General features: G+C 35.2%; 1 protein-coding gene and 1 long non-coding RNA gene across 6 annotated transcripts; one reads left to right on the top strand and one right to left on the bottom strand.

Annotated features, from left to right (window-relative positions):
• Window positions 1-3,569: 3,569 nt before the first annotated feature.
• On the top strand, window positions 3,570-9,638 carry LOC110871706. 5 transcript variants are annotated; one of them, XR_002553903.2, is made up of 3 exons: window positions 3,570-3,854; window positions 5,663-5,784; window positions 8,107-8,635. It is a non-coding gene; the product is annotated as an uncharacterized LOC110871706 (long non-coding RNA). The 5 variants fall into 5 exon arrangements; XR_002553906.2 differs by having other exon boundaries at window positions 8,164-8,635; XR_002553905.2 differs by having other exon boundaries at window positions 3,572-3,854; window positions 8,275-8,635.
• Window positions 7,301-9,383, bottom strand: LOC110871705 (WAT1-related protein At3g28050-like). Its single transcript, XM_022120421.2, has 7 exons — window positions 9,187-9,383; window positions 9,041-9,106; window positions 8,470-8,583; window positions 8,141-8,375; window positions 7,910-8,068; window positions 7,696-7,847; window positions 7,301-7,545 (listed from the first exon to the last, which is right to left on the bottom strand). Exons 1-7 carry the CDS (start codon window positions 9,357-9,359, stop codon window positions 7,401-7,403), a joined length of 1,044 nt encoding a protein of 347 aa, XP_021976113.1. The 5' UTR covers window positions 9,360-9,383; the 3' UTR covers window positions 7,301-7,400.
• Window positions 9,639-17,431: the final 7,793 nt, after the last annotated feature.

The raw sequence follows: 17,431 nt of genomic DNA on the forward strand, positions 1-17,431 counted from the left end.
TTAGAAAAAGATTTTGAGTAACTACTATATCAGATAAGATAAGTGATGGGAGATTGAGGTGGTTCGGGCATGTGAAGAGGAGAGATTACAAAGCAGGTTAGAGTAATATAAACCCTTACTATGGAGGGGAAAAGGAATAAAGGCAAACCCAAACTGATTTGGGATGAACGGATTAGGCAGATAGTTGAGGATAAGACATTATAAAGACCTAGAATTAAGGTTAGTATAGATAGATATGCCCTAGCTTTGCCTTAGGGGATTATTTTTTTTACTTTTAGTGGCCTTTTTGCATGTTACATCAATCTTGCCTTTGTGCCTTTTTGGTGCACTAGGTGTTACTATTATATTCGACATTGATATGGTTTTAGAGTCGTATGATTTTACTGTAAACAACATTTCTATCCTGATACAGATATAATTTGAGTGTATACCACCATCCTTACGCCCTACCCGTAACTTAAGTACATGTGAGATTTATTGTTTATGGTTGTTGTTGCAACTCATTTAACATCATTTATGTTTTTATATTACTCGTTATTAAGACCACCCGTAGTGGGGCGTGATTTTTAAAAAAAAATTGAAAAATAACGCCCTAAAACGCCCCCATCCCCATTACATGGGGCGTTTTAAGGCGTGTTTTTTGAAAAAAAATGGGTTTCGCGTTATAATTAAAACGCTATGTTGATATTTGCCAAACCAATCAGTGATGAGCATGTTGTGACAACTATTGAGAACCCCACCTTTGCATGTGTGGAAAGATTGACTACCCAATCACCATTTGCCTTTTTTTTGCATGTGTCCAAAGTGTGACAACTTTCCATCAACTTGCTTTTTCTTTTTTTTTTTTTTTTAGTGATTGGAAGGGGGCGTGATTTTAGGCATTATTCCCACTACACCACTTTTGTTATAATGCCCCATCGCTGACTAGGACGCCACGTGTCGGATAATGCCCCATGGTGAGGGCATTATAACACATTACCACTACACATGGTCTAATACATGACTTGAACTCCTTTTTTTAAAGACTAAACACCCTCGCTATAATACTCTTAAATTACACATTTTCTAAGATTAGAAGTTGAGCGTCTTCAGAAAAGCTTTGCTTTTTATCACTAGCCTACAACCCAAACGGCACATGAACTCCTAACTTTGTATTCATAAGTTGAATTAACACACATGTATGTAATATAAGTTATTTTAAGAAATTTCTTTTAAGGTATCTGAGATTCGATTAAAATGATTCACCCAACTAATTAGCAATGAAATGATTAATTGGAATATGGATTACATCGAAAAAGAATAATTTCTAGTAGGTGATGGAGTCGTGTCGATATGATTTATGGGTGTGGGTGGCTCGTATTAAAAGTGACCCCACCAAAATCAAAATCTACCTCGTGTGTGTAATACGTCAGCATATAATTTATAAATAATTCAAATACTTACCCATCGTTCTAAAGTTTAAACTTTCCAGAAAGTTTTTTTTTTTGTATTTAAATTAAAATATATACTCATATATACTATGTTTGGATTTGGATGCTTACATCACGTTGAATGTTTAGAAACATGACAAAATGATGACAGGCCTAATTTTTTATTCCAATGAAAATGACATGTCCATTAAGACGTCATTAAGTGAACTTTTAGTATATTTTGTATTTCTTTCGTTACATTGATTTAATTTTTTTTTATCGCTTAACTTCATGTATAAAGATACACTTTTCAAATTAGAAAGCCTTATATTGCTTCACTTTGACCAGGCTATGTTGTTTTAACCGGGTCCACGGTGACTTCAAAGTTTGCCTTTTTTTGGTGTTTCCCTGGGAAACCATACTGCCGAGTGACACTTGACAGTCGTTGTGCCACCACAAGAGCAGAACTCTCTGGCGTAACACACGGTGAGACGAAAACCCGGTTAGGCTCGGGAATCGAACTGACAACCTCACACAAGGCCTAGTCCAAATCCTTCAGTGCCTATATCTACCCGAATATGACACAAGTAAGAATTGAACTTGAGTTTCCATTGAAAAACTCAATAATCCTACCTCTACGCCACAATTAAGGGGACATTGATTTAAATAATATTGAAATGAATATTTGAATTGTAGTAAGCCTATCTTATCGGTTGGGATTAATTCAAAAAACATTTAGTGGCAGTCTCAAAACATATATTTTTTTTAGTAATCCTATTATAACTAAAAGTTAACTAAGGAGTCCACGGTATCAAACTTTGACACATAAGACAATATCAAAATTATTAACTTATAAAGAAGCAACTTGAATATGCATTATTGTGTTGTAACATGTGTTTAGGGGGGTTTCAAAAAAAAAACTAGAATTTTACTTTGTAACCCTAAAGTTTTTATCTTTAACAATTTAAGTTTAAAGTTTAGTCTTTGTTTCCTTTTAACCCTAAAGTTTTAATATTTAACAATTTAAGTTTAAAGTTTAAATCTTTGGCAATTTAACCCCTTTGATTAATTTGATTTTCCACTTCTAATTCAAAAGTTTCTATCTTATACGATTTAACTACTTTGATTAATTTGATTTTTCACTTCTAATTCAAAAGTTTCCATCTTTTGCAATTTAACCACTTTGATTTTTTTTACTTATATGTGGTAATCTTGGCTTTGGAGTTTTTTAAACAAAAAATGGTTATGCATATGGTTGTTAAAACCTTGGCTTTTGGGGGTTTTTTAAAAAAATAATGTTTTTACTTTTCACTCAAAAGTATTTCATAAATTACTTTTAACCCAAAACTATTTGTTTTTTTTTTTTTTTACTTTTAACACAAAACTTTTTATCTTTTGCAATCTATCCTCACAACTTTTTTTTTTATTTTCAGCTTTGGTCCTTTATAGTTTTTATTTTCCGCAAATTTTTCGCTTTATACTTCGTTCTAAATTTTGTGACTTAGCACATCGGAACGTGCGTCTTTGGTTTAACGTTTTTACGTTTCGTTCTAAATTTTACGAGTTAACACGACGCAACGTGCGTGTGTGAGTGAACGTTTTTACATCGTCTATTTTTTCCCGTTTGACAGGTTCAACATAACATGCGCGTCTTAAATCGACTTAGTTATAACTAAAGAATCCCCGCCGCATTGCGGCGGGTCGTAATTCTAGTTTTGACTTATTTGACACATAAGTACTTTGATTATGTTTTGCACGTAAGCAATACATGTCAAGCAAAAACTAATGCTGAAGTAAAAAATATGTTAAAAAACTAAGAGCATTCTCATCCAATCCATCAAATTATACATATATTCAACTAAAAAACAACTCCTATATCAATATATTTTCACTAAAAACAAATATTTTTTCTCTCTCATTTTCAATTAAATAATATTATCATTACATTTTTCTCTCTCCTTCACTCACAACCACTTTCAATATATATTAAAAAAAATTATACTGGGTGAACAGTGTCCCCCAAAATATACAGATGAACAGTAACATTTTCTCTCTCCTACACTCACAACTATTTTTTATATCCTTTATAATATAAAAACTACCCCTCACATATTTTGATGGTTTGAATGAGAATGCTCTAACGCCACCCTTCACTGCCGCGTTGTCATTTAAGTTAGATTTTTTTTAAACGGCAATTAAGATGTTGCTAACCAGATTAGTATTAGTAGTTAATTACTGCTATTAAAAGCCCCCAATCCCCGAGTCCTTTTAATTTTTAAGTTAGATCCCTTTAGTTTGCTGGGTGGTTTCTTGATCTTGATGATCAAGAACTCTCTTCTTAGACTTGTGTATCGTCAAACGTTGTGTTTTTTCTTCTCCGGACAAGGAATGCACGATCAGAGGTTGCTGATGAAGCCAGCATCTGCAAAAAGAGTTTGCCAAATGGTAATTTTATCCACGTCTTACCTTCTCCCACTAATTTCAGGCTTCACTTTTATTTTACCCAAAGTGATATAGTTCTAGAAAGGTTTCAGAAGGTTAATCCTAGCACAGTATAATTAAAAGATATGTTTTTGTAGCATTCGTATAAAGTTGCACACCAGGTGTTTGATTATTTGCCTGTTCCACTATATCTTATGCTAATCAGTGGTATACTTGGTTATTTATTTGTCTGGTTGAAGTGATGCATAGTAGTGATAAATCAATAATATTATAATAAACTTTTCAAGATGGTCGTGCTTCCCATACCTCTTCAACTCTTTGCTTACCAGGACCAGGAAAGGTGATCATCACCTTACTTTTTAGGACTTTTATTTAGTAAAAAAAAACATTTACAAGCAAAAATATGTCATTAACCAGTTTTGTCAAGTTATGCTGACAAACAAGTCACAAGAAACTATATAGAAACTACATATCAGGTGTTTGGATGTATACTAATGTGAGATCTAAAGTTAAGTATTTGAGAAATTTCATTGCTTGTAAATGCAAATAAGTGAATATTAAGCATTTTACAATTATGTGATGCTGATATGCTATATAAAGGCATAAAGATAATAAGATATAGTCCAGCATTAGTATGCCTGAAGAATATCATCTCACAACTTGTCAAACTTGAGAATCCATGTTATGTTATTTATGATCATTATAATGTCGTCAAGGAAAATGAATACAATAATGTAATCTAATTACAACTTTTTTTAGCTCTAAAGGGTGTTAAATACAACCGCCTCTTCCTTGTTAGGAAGCGTCGAACATCCTTTTAATTTCAGCATGCAGAATATTATACCAAGATAAGAATTTTCAAAAATGAATGTGTTTTTTTTTTTAATTTAAAAAAGTCAAAACTATAATGTGCGCATGCTCTCTTGTATTTCGTCAATGCCCACCCCATTGATGTTGGAACTTGAACAAGTCATCCTCCAGCTAGCCCCTTGCTGGCTAACTTATCTAAGATTTTTTTACTGCAGAGGGCTAAACTTGTGACTTTAGCATATTTGTGTTGTAACAAAAGCATCGCACATGTGCCTGATGTACAATATATGTGTATGCGTTTGTTTTATACTTAATCAAAAATGCGCTAGCATGCATATATGTCTGGAAAATGTCTGTATAGTTATAGTATAAACTTCTCCTTTCTCACCCTTAAGACATTAGCTATCATGCACTTATGTAAATTAACAGCCCTTGTATTTATTATCTTGCTATCAATGTCATATGCAGATGTATGCATTTTTACACATTCTATTTTTTAATAAAAATACAACAGGGGTGGGCTATTATGCACCTCATGGCTAAAGTAGAGGTTTGCACATTTAACATTGTGGGTTTGACTTAAAATATGGTCAGATAAACTGTGAGAATTCCAAAACTACTTAAGTGAAATTTGGTATGAACTATGATCATAAAGAATTCAATTATAACTTGCAAGAATCATCAATCGAGAGATTCCAAGTAACAGAATTTAGGATTCTTATATTTTGGTTCAGATGTAGATCATGTAGTGAACTAAAGAAATACAATATTAAGTTTTTTCTTTTTTTAATTCTAGATGCAAAAGGCAATTGCCTCTTCCTGCTCAGAGGCGTCTAAATGTCTTCAATCCTTTTGACATGCTAATGTCTTTTGACCATTACACAAGACACAAAAAGTCAAAATTGTGTGTGCTTTTGGCTGAAAGTCAGATTCATTGACCTTTTTGTGTATACATTATGTATATTTCTAATTCTTGCCCCTGATGACATGAGAACTTGCAGTAGCCACCTTCCATCCACAGCCAGCTCATCGTTGAACAACTTATCCAACCTCAGTACTTACCTAGTGTAGTGCAACTAACTGATTCAAACATAAGGGAAGAAGAACAAAACCTATCACATATGTAAGCTTTTAACTTAAAATATTATGTTCATTTGCATTTTATAGCCTGATGCTCTTTTTCTTTCTATCATGGTTAAATCATGTTGCTGTTACTATAAGTAGTATGCCATTTTGCTTGACATAAAGTAGTCATTCAAGGATAAAAACAACACACATGTTAATTGTTTAAATAGATCTCAATGAGTTATTACTTTTATAAGTCGTATCAGTTTATGAAAGAACTAAGAAGGTAGATGAATTACGATTAGAGGTGGCAAAATGGGTGGGTTGGTTGCCAGGCCAGGATGGGTTTGGGTCATGATGGACCGATTGAAACAAGGGTCAGGATGGGTTTGTGTCAAGATGAGTTTGGGTCAGGATGGGTTTGAGTCAAGATGAACTAAAAAATTAAGTACTATGTTGGGCCTAATTTCCATTTAAAGTCGACACCATCCAGCCGGATAACCTCAATTTTACTCTACAGTACTAGGCCTGGCAAACGGGTCGGGCGGGTTTGGGTTGTGGGTTAGAATGGGTTTGGTCTAAACGTTTTGATTCAATAAAGGATTATTTTGGTTCGGGACGGATTTTAGCCGGAACGGGTTGGTTTAAAAAATGGTTATTTTGAGATTACTGTACAGCTTCTAAGTTTTGACTTTCTGGTTTCGGCAACGGCAACGCGCATTGCCTCGGTTTACACATGTTTAAATGCCGGTTAGTCGGTTACACGAACTAGGGCCGGGAAACGCGAGTTTGGTGCCACGTTACTCGGCCCCGACACACACTTAACCAAATACTCGACATGTAACCAGCGTTGGTTACGCACGTTCAGGCGTTTACGCGCGTCTGTTACGTATAAAAACTCCGGTTATGCGTACCGAAGCCAGGAAACGCGCGTCTGACTCCATGTAATGCGCGTAACCCGGCCCCGGTAAGCATTCAACGCAGTGCTCGTCGCGAAACTGGATTTGCACGAGTAACTGGTGCCAGTTACGCGCGCTCAATCGACAATTCGAGCGTGCCGTTGGGTACGCGCGTTTAATGCCGGTTACGCGCATTCCAGTGTCGTTCCATGCGTTCAGGTGTCGATTATGCGTGCGGCATTGGGTACGCATGTCTAAATGCCGGTTATACGTACCAGGGCCAGAAAACACCCGTCCTGCGCCTGGTAACGAGCGTAACCCAGCTTCGATACGCGCTTAACCCAGCGCACGGTGCGTAACTAGCCCCACACGGTAACCGTTGCCGGTTACGCTCGTATGGGTTGCAACATTTGGATTTGTTTAGAAGTTCTTATCCTCTATCTCAACTTATTCATTGATGCGCGCAGATTGAAATACACTGTTTTCATCAGTTTGAAATATAACACCAGACAAGACCAAACCATGCTGACCCATTTGAAAAATAACACCAACCCATTCTGACCCACTTCATTAGAAAGGGTTGTATACTATCAATCAACCCACTCTGACCGTTCAATGAGAAACAGCCACCCATATCAACCCAATTTTGGGATAGCAGGTCAAAATTGCCAGGTCTGATTACGATAATGATATTATTAAGCATCATAGAGTAATGAGGTTTTTGAACTAGACAACTCCAGATTCATACATCTATATAATGCATGTGAGCTGCTTTTTATGGTAGCACAACAGTATGCTCTTCAGATTTGTCTTGCAAGAGAGGGGACTTTGAACTCTCAACTTCAACAATTTTATCTTCTTTAGACTTTCCCCACATTACACCGTAGAACCCAATAACAATGACTGATGATCCAATTAAACTGCCAAATATTTAAACATAAGTGTCAGCCCCACTTGCTGAGTTTCTGTTATCTCGAATTTACTCGGTACGCTTGTTTGTTTGTTTAAGTGTCAACGACATGTTAAGAATATATATAGCACAATAACCGAAAAGATTAATGCATACTTACCATCCAAGATAGAGACTATCCCCCAGAAATATGACACCCAAAATAGCCGCAATTACTATCCCTAACGGGTGAAACATGGCAACGAAAAGTGGCCCTTTCATCTTCACACACCATGCTCCTATTGTGATTTGAAAACCAGCCCCAAAGAACCCCTGTAAATAATTTTATCATTTTACTTTCAAACAAAATAAGTAAGAAGATCTTGTCAACTTACCGAGTACAGAATGGCAAGTAACCTTGTTCTAGACTGTAAACTAAAAGCGTTCAGATCATGTTCCAAAATCAATGAAGCTAAAAAAGATAAAACAACTATAATGGAGCAGTAAGCCAACATCACGATCAATACTGCGGAGTATTTCTTGAGGATTAATGCCTGTAAACATTCATTAGTAAGCAAACTTACATATGCAGGTAATATTGTGCTTGTGTGTAAGTAGTAATGTACCTGCGTTATAATGAACAAAGCAGATAGGACACTGTCGATTAGCATCAGAACGCTACCTAGGATCCAGTTTGATGATTGTCCAAGAAAACGATGTGGGCTGACTGAAGTTAAATGAGTCGCTTTTATAATTGCAGGCCCTGTGTAGAAAGTTACTATGATAGCCCCCAACACTGAGACTACTGTTCCAATGAGTTTGACCCACATGGCCAACTGTACATTATTTAGTCTTTCTACCCTGAAAGTACAGGGAAAATATGATATTTTCTAGTGAATTCCTGTTCTTTTAGTTATATATGTAAATGATAGATATGATTCTTGGTCAATAATACCCAAAGGTGATGGCAAGTACAAATGTAAAGCCTGGTATGAGGTTAAGAATTGCTGTTGCGACTGTTGCAGAAACATACGTAACTCCTGCATACCCAACTACCTGTACCAAAAATCTGAAAACAACGTATTTTCATGATAATAACAAAGAAAGAAACAGATTGTTAATCAGTTACTTTACAACCAGGCAAATTTGCTACCGTATTTCCTTAATAATGGGAGTCTCTACCGGTCGAATTAGGGGAATTAGTTTACTATGCTTGACTTGATATCTGAAATTAGGTTTACATTCGGGAGAGACAGTTGAAAGCATATCAATTTTGTCTTTCGTTCATGTGTTTATTATTTTCCAAAAAACAAATGTCACATTGCGGTCCTAACATTTTCTTTTGTGTTTCTATAAAACAGTTTCTTCCATATATATAGTCAAACTCTAAATCGTCTGTATTACAAACTCGGTTGACCCAAAAATAATGGATTTGAAGACAAGTTTTCAAGACATGTAAAATGACATAGCATTTATAGTAAAGTTGATGTGCGAATATGTGAGAAATGTATGCAAATATTAGATACCCGAGTATGCCAAGTAGAAGAAAACCACCAACGGCTGAGAAAGTTAGTGGAGGGCGATTGGGCGATCTGCATTAAAAACAAAAAGTTCAGTCTAAGATGCTTGTAGGATTCAGATACAAAACACACACACACACACAGACAAGTACCTATGAATGAGAAAAGCAGAAGGAAGAAGAACAAGGCATGTTAAAGCATTGGAGTAGAATACATAGGAGAAGTTCTGCATCCCAGTTTCTATAGCTTTTTTGCTTGCTAATGTTAATCCCACCTGTGAAACTTGAGCAACCATCATAGCCAAAAATGGCAGTGCACCCTTCATCTTCCTCTTGAAAATCTTTTGAGGCACAAGATTGCTTATATTTTGGTCAAAATGTATTGGTCATAATACCAGTAAGAGTTTAGTAATACTAAATCTAATGAATTTGTTAGTACCAGGACCACTTAGGATGCTACACTTATTATTTATTCGTACATTCATGATGTTACGAATTACGAGTTGAGTTTAGCTAGATTAAGATATGTGTTTCTTATTACGAGGACCACCTTGTGAAAATGATTTGAAAATCACACAATTTAATAATCTAATGGAGTTTGTTTATTTGTTAAGTACATCATGTTTAACTTATTTGGTTAATTTATAATTGCCAAATTTCCTAGGTTTTTGTTTGTATCCAAATAATGAAATAAAATAATTTTCTTTAGCAGCATGGTTATATTTTCACAATCATTTTAGCTACATCTTTAGCGTTCAAATGAAATGGGATTTTATACATCTGTAACTCATGACCTTTGATATACACAAAACTTGTTTCTTCTGCTATCTTATATTTGATTTGATATTTTCGGCAAGAGTTGGAAAATAACTATATAACTGCTAAAATTTCTTATATCAGCATACCAAATTTCATTTGCTAGTGTCGTTATGTGACGTACCTTTGTTTTAGTGTAGCTCGAGTGTTTGATATAAAACCATTTTTTTTGTCAAAAATCATAAGAACTGCAAAAGCGTTTGTACACAGTGTAAATACTATTGACCAGATTTAGTGAGAGAGAGAGACTGTTATACACTTACATAACTGCCTATCATTGAAACACGGCACAAGGTGCAAGTATTATAGATACACATTATATGTATATTATTATAATGCACAAGATGCCTTACAATAGACTTTCCCCACATTACACCATAAAATCCGACAACAATGCCTGCCGATCCAATTAAACTGCCAAATATTTTAACACAGGATACATTATGAATTTACAACACAATAACTGTCTTTCAAAGTTTAAGGTCTTTTTACCATCCAAGATAGAGACCATCCCCTAGAAATAAGACTCCCAAAGTAGCTGCAATCACAATCCCTAACGGCTGAAATATTGCAACAAAAAGAGGCCCTTTCGTCTTTACACACCATGCTCCAATTGCGCTTTGAAAACGGCTTCCAAACAACCCCTATGTTACCATTTTTTCCATAAAGTACAAATCAATATAACTTGAAGGAACAAATAGTAAGGAGTATGCAGATTTTTTTCTCAACTTACAGAGTACAAAATAGCAAGTAACCTCGTTTTAGACTGTGAATCAAACATATTTATATCGTGCTCCAAATCACTGAGGCTAAAAGAGAGAAAACCGTTAGGTTTACATTCGGGAGAGACGGTTGAAAGCAGTAAGCCAAAACCACAATCACCACTGCTGAGTATTTCTTCAGGATTAATGCCTGTACATATTTAAATATAAGAAAAACCTATTTACGCAAGTAGTAATGCAAGTAAAATGGTAACGTACCTGTGCGATAAAAAACAATGCAGCTAAGACACTATCAAGTAACATCAGCAGTCCACCTAGGATGAAATCTGATGATTGTTCTAGGAGATGTTGTGGGGCGATTGAACTTAAACGAGGTGTTATGATTGTGGGGCCCATGTATAAAGTGACGGTTACGGCCCCGATAACTGAAATTAGTGTTCCAATGATTTTGGCCAAACCTCCATACCCTGAAAAAGATGGAATCTTGAAGTGACTTATATTTATCAAGTTGGAATCATGTAAGAGATTCTTGAATAAACGTTTGATACCGAAAAATGATGGCAAATAGAAATGGGAAGCCTGGTACTAAGTTAAAAATTGTTGTGGCTTCTGTAGCAGAAGCATATGTAATTCCTACATATCCAATTACCTGCATCAAGAAACTGAAAAAATGATTGATTTAAAAGTTCAATTAGAAGACAAAATAGCATTTACAAATGTATGCAAGTTTTTAGTTACCCTAGTATGCCAAGCCCAAGAAGACCACTGGCGACAGAGATTGTTAACTTAGGGCGATTCGGTGATCTGGAAAACAATTAAATAGATAAATAAGTATTCTATGTCTTAACACAAGAAAAGAAGAAGAAAATGGAGAAGAAATAGTTACTTGTAAATGAACAAGAAGAAGGGATGCTATAGCATTAGTGTAAAATATATAGGAAAAATTGTGCATCCCAGTTTGCACCAAAACTCCTATTTTCCATCCACAATAAGGCCATGTATAGTGGTCAACCCCCCCCCCCCCCCTCTCGTACTGTGGGGTTATTCGACGTGTGGCATTTGCATAAGAGAAGGGGGTTATATCACATAGGTGTGTAGTGGGGTGACACCCTTCAGTTATGTATATGTGTGTGTGTGTGTGTGTGAGAGAGAGAGAGAGAGAGAGAGAGAGAGAGAGAAACTACCGTATGGCGCCGTTATAATTTTCACGGAGGAGGCCGGAATCCGGGATATGGCGCCCCCCGGGGCGGTGTTTGCCGGCGCCATAAGGCGCTATGGCGGGGGGTGGCGCCATACCACATGCGACTACGGAAGGTCTAATTAGTAGGATTATAAAAACAAAACACTTGTACACTATTTACTTCCATCCTTGCTCCACCAGCTTTCACTCTTAAAATAATTGAACTTACATGCATCACATATAAACAAATGCATGTGGAAGTAAGAAAAGATATGCATAAACATCTAAATGCATAGATAGTTCGTACGCGTTTGCATATGGTGATACGGGGTGATATTGTAACGCCTCGCGTTTTTGAACTTTCTATTTATAGCTTGTTGACTTGTACTGTCCTATTTTAGACAATTGTACTCTCAGTCAACTTAATCGAATTTCGAGACTTGAATCATAATGAAAAAGTGCATCGTTTTGATCATATGTTTGTTTTAATACTATGTTATATTATTACATGTTAAAACACGTTACACTATGTCAAGCACGTAAAAACAGTGGAAAGATATTCTAATCTCAGCTCTCGAAACAAGTGTTACCAAGAGATTACCCTAAACCGTACAAAAATTGGGAATTCGTACGTTAGTTCGGTAAAAATATCAAAATCTGGGCTAAAATGATTTTATACTATTTTATTAGTATATTAAATAAATAAATTAATAATTAAAATTAAGTAAATAAATAAATAAATATTAAAAACTAAATTTTTATTGATTTTTAAACATTTTCGTTAGTTGAGCTAACCCCGTTAGTGAAAACCTGGTTAAATGAGCCTAACTAGGTTCGTTTTATTAAGGGGCAGCACTAACTGAGTTAGAAAACTCAGTTAGTGGCTAACCCAGTTAGTTGGTTGGCTAATTAAAAAAAAAAGGGACTTTATATGTGCGTGCCAGGATTCGAACCGGGGACCTTGACGTCAACAAACGACACACAAACCACTCGGCCGGGAATGCCACATCCAAAGGGAATAGGAATTTAATTCCTTTTATGCGCTAATTTTCGTTGAACCTGAATTCAAATTTTTTTTTTTTTTTTCAAAACAATTCCAACTTTGATTACTTTACATCAATAGCGCAGGTAAGCGAGCAACAAGCTGCGCCGCTACCCCTTTCTGAATAGCAAACCCTAGCCTATTAAAGACAAACCCCTGCCCCCCTGTTGATGAGCAACTGTTATGGACAACCTTGTGGACCCTAGTCAACAAACGGATAGCTTCTGGAGCTAGGGAGCCAAAGGTGTCGAAGGCGAAGGGGACAAATACATGTTGGTTATCAGCACATGCTTTAGCGTGTTTATCCACCTTTTTTTATTCTGCTTTCCTTATAGCTTGTCCTGCTACAAACCCGCTTTCCCTTAAACCAGCTAAGGGGGAGACTCCTGTGAGATCCACACAAGCATGTTTCCCTCCTGCCCAGCCAAAGACGAGCAGATCCGCTGGTCTCAGTGTAGATCTCCCTTCCATGGGGTCTGTAAGGAAATTCACAGGGGCCTCCTTCTTCGCAGAAATCCCTGCCCTCCTCAAGATGTCCCCCAAAACATCTCTCACCCAGTCATGCCGATATTTGAAACCAGGGAGCTCCTTACAATGAACAGCATGCTCCCCGTATTTATCCATGCAGGCTTTACGGCAGATTGGGCAGGTTTCATCTTCTGGATACATAGGGATCATCAGCCGGTATTTGAGGATAGCCCTATACTCAACAGCCGACATGCATTGCCCTAGCCCCTCGATCGGGATAACAGTTAAAAAGTCTTGCGCATGGGGGCCTTTCAAGCACTCAATCACCGCCTTCTGGCGTTGAGACAGATCAAATGTTTCTCCTAGACTCTGAGCGATTTTGTCAAATAGAGCATTCGCCAAAGTTTTTTGTGGCTTTGGGGGGGCGGTGTCCATATTAGAGAAACCGCCAATATCAAAGTCTGGAAGAGAGACACTTAAGTACTCAAGGGCATGTTGGTAGTCTACATCAAGCTTAACAACTCCACTGTTCCGAAGGATATGGTCTTGCAGTACATACGACTGAGCTCTAGACGCCACAAAAGCATAAACTCCAACCTCCCGAGCTGAGAGGAGGCCCAAACCACCCAAACGCATCGGCAAAGATGCCAAACGCCACTGAAGGTCACCAAAGTAGGACCCCCCGCAAACAACAATGTCTTCAATACAATTCCGGTAATCGATTTCCTTCCAAACTTGGAACGCGTTTCCGGTAATCAAGCCCGTCTGATTTCCGGTTACCATTTTTTTTCCACCTTTCCTTAACTACCCGACCCAAACCGTCCCTATATATACCCGGCATCCCCTTCACTTCGAAACCATACCTCGATTCCCCTCCGAGCAGTCCCGACACCCTCACAACCTCACCGGAAAACCTGCCTCGTCGTCGGAGAAGACGACCATACGCCGGAAGATTCCGATCGGTAAAACCATCTTGTCCGATCCCGTTTGTTTTCTTTATTTTTCCGGTTATGTGATTATTGTATTATTATTATTATTATTATTATTATTATTATTATTATTATTATTATTATTATAATACAGGTATAATAAAAACAGATTTATCAATATATTTCTGAATTTTCATTTTATTAATTCAGATTTATTTAAATCAGAAACTTATATTTTAAAAACAGAAATTTTATTCAGAAATTATATTTCACCAGATTTATTATATATAACAGAATTATTACTTAATTAATCAGATTTGTTATATTATTTAAATCAGAATTTTTATTTCTGTTTTAGTTATTTTCAGAATTTATATTATTTAAAACAGAATTATTTTTATATTTTAAATCTGAAACATTATTTATTAAATCAGGTTTATTTATAAATTTCAGAATGTATATTATTTATTTTTCAGAATTTAAAACAGAAATATTATTTAAAAATAATATTCAGAATTTATATTCTATATTTTTAAACAGAAATTGTTATTATTTATTTAAATCTGAATTATCATTTAATTTCTAGTAAATCAGAATTTTTATATTCAGAATTTTCATTTTAAATATATATATATATATAAATGTATATATATAAAAGCCGAATTTTTGTTTTATATATTTTCAGAATTATTATGTAACAAATACATTTTATTTAAATTATAAATAGTATCAGATTTATCTATGATATTGAAATCATTATTTATACATATACCATTTTAGTAATAATATTTATAACATTTTGATTAGATCAGTAATATTATTATAATAATATATAAAAATCAGTATTTATTGTGATTTACTTATCTATAAATAAATTGTCATTATCTTTATACAAAATATATAAAATAAGGCATTGTTATTAGATATTTTAGAAATGTTGTATAATTTTGCCTTGTCATTTAAACAATCCCCAAATTCCCAAATATTAATCAAATCCTCAAAATTTAATAGGGTAATTCTCTTGTGCACGCTCTCTTTGGGGAAATCTTTGACTCTTAATCTTATTCCAAGAAATACGCAACGCACACTAAGGTGAGTATACATGACCCATTTTCGTTTTACACTTTTTGGGCGCAATATGTATTCTATATCAAACATCACAATCACGTTAAACATTTTATGCACACTCTATCCTTACTCTATGTGATACATTTTAATCATGTTGGACATGTTATGCTATTGTAAACACTCATGACTATGTGTTCATTAACTTTGCAAGCCTCCCCTAACAATGGTAGCGCTATAGGTTGAGAAACGCCCCTCCTGTTCTATGAGCAGGTATTGTTAGGTCAAACTATGTTAAAACCACCCTGTAGACTTTGGGTTGGACACTTTAATTGCGTTAAACTTTGGTTTGGACACGTAGAGTAACATCGTTTCGAGTATACTGTTAACATGATATTGTATTTCACATTTGGATATGAGCAAACATTTTAAACACGTATTATGCTATGTATGAAAACTTGTATACTCGCCAACATGCTTTTGTTGACTTTATTTTAATACATATTGCAGGTTGATTGATCAAGATACAAGAAAACAAGCTAGGATGGTTTAGAAACTCATTCTAGAAATAATCTATTGTTTGAATTTATATTTGATTGTTTGAAACTTTGTATTATCCTTTAGAATTTAATAAAATGATTTAATCTATATTGTCACATTTAGTGTTATGTTGTTTTGAGCAATTTATACGTCTCATCCCGATGTTTCCGCCATCGGTTGGGGTGTGACAGATATGCTGTAGCTACGACCAAGGCAAGGTGTCAACTAAACATATGAATATTAAGCAACTATATCTAACGGTGTCAACTATGGTCCGTAAGTTAATTGCTTAATAATGGCATAAATCACTGTTTCAGATGTATAAAATATAAGGGGTAAACACTTTGACATATTGAGGACCATAACTTACTCTTTGTTATTTTCGATATCAATATTATCTTTTTAAGACATTCTTGTAGAAAATATAGAGATATTAATAATTCATTTTATAGGCATAAAATTGGGATGCTACATGAGTCAAGTTCGAACTCAAACTTCCAGCTCATTGATGATTTCGAGTCAACTGAGCTGCCTCTTTAAAAATTTGAGCCACGCAAAGCTAACCTAGCTCGGTTCCGTTCGGCTCAGGAATAGCCTTATCATAATGACATGTTTCATATTATGACCCATTAGACTTAAGTAAGAATATCATTTCTAACAAAATAAAATAGAAAGAAATCTGAATGAAAAATTACAAATGATGACGTAACCTTTAAATTAGGCTTAACGTTTGGGCCTGGACCCACGTAGGATTGGCATGATAGGCTTCGTGTGTGTGTCATTTTAAATTTTAAGAAAACTAAGAAAACTAGCAATAACCTGAACGTTTAGAACATGTCTAAATTTAAAGAATGTTTAGAAATATTTGTAGTATAATTTATGTTCATGAAATGGCAGTTCTTAGTGAGGGCCAGACGGGTCCCCCGAACCCTCCTATTTTTTCATTTCATAATGTAAATTTTAGCGAAAATTTTCGGAAAAAAAAAAATGTAGTGTAAACTAAGTTCAAGATCCGCTAGTGTATTCATTTACACTTAACAATCAACATGGTTCTATACTTATAATTCTAACAAAATTTTACTAAAACAAAAAATCCTATAGAATAAACCGCAAAGTGTCAATGTCAATTCAGTAACCAAGCTATGAATGAAATTTAAGGATAATGATATGGATATGAATTTATAGGTGTAACGTGTTATTAACAATGTTTTAAAAACCGGTTTTTAAGTCATACCGGGTTGGGCTCTAAAATGGTTCAACCGGTTGAACCGGGTTGAATCGGGCGGTTGAACCGGGTTACTAGTTAACCCTATAAATTCCATAAAATACAAATTCTTCCAAAAAACAATCCAATCTCAACTAGGATTTATGTAACTTATCATAATTTTATCTAAAAACAACTATTTTTATTGTAAACTATTAAGCATTTTAAGAAAATTGTTGTTAGTTATAAACAATATTGCATTATACGAGGTAGGTAACAATTTCAACAACAATGAAATATTAGAATAGAAGGCACTAGATTAATTACCGGAAATATGGAAGATCAATATTACCTTAATCGGGTTTAACCGGCCTTTATCGTACCGGACTCGTGTCCGATATCCGGTTTAACCGGTATAACCGGCCGGTTCAT

This window comes from Helianthus annuus, chromosome 8 (assembly GCF_002127325.2).
Source record: "Helianthus annuus cultivar XRQ/B chromosome 8, HanXRQr2.0-SUNRISE, whole genome shotgun sequence".
Lineage (NCBI taxonomy): Eukaryota > Viridiplantae > Streptophyta > Magnoliopsida > Asterales > Asteraceae > Helianthus > Helianthus annuus.

Bases quoted from the DNA above. Each gene is read 5' to 3' on its own strand.
- LOC110871705 (XM_022120421.2), bottom strand. From the start codon at position 9,359: ATGAAGGGTGCACTGCCATTTTTGGCTATGATGGTTGCTCAAGTTTCA. The intron at 8,069-8,140 runs GTACATTACTAC...GAATGTTTACAG, and splicing joins CTTTGTTCATTATAACGCAG to GCATTAATCCTCAAGAAATA. The intron at 7,848-7,909 runs GTAAGTTGACAA...AATTATTTACAG, and splicing joins TACTTGCCATTCTGTACTCG to GGGTTCTTTGGGGCTGGTTT.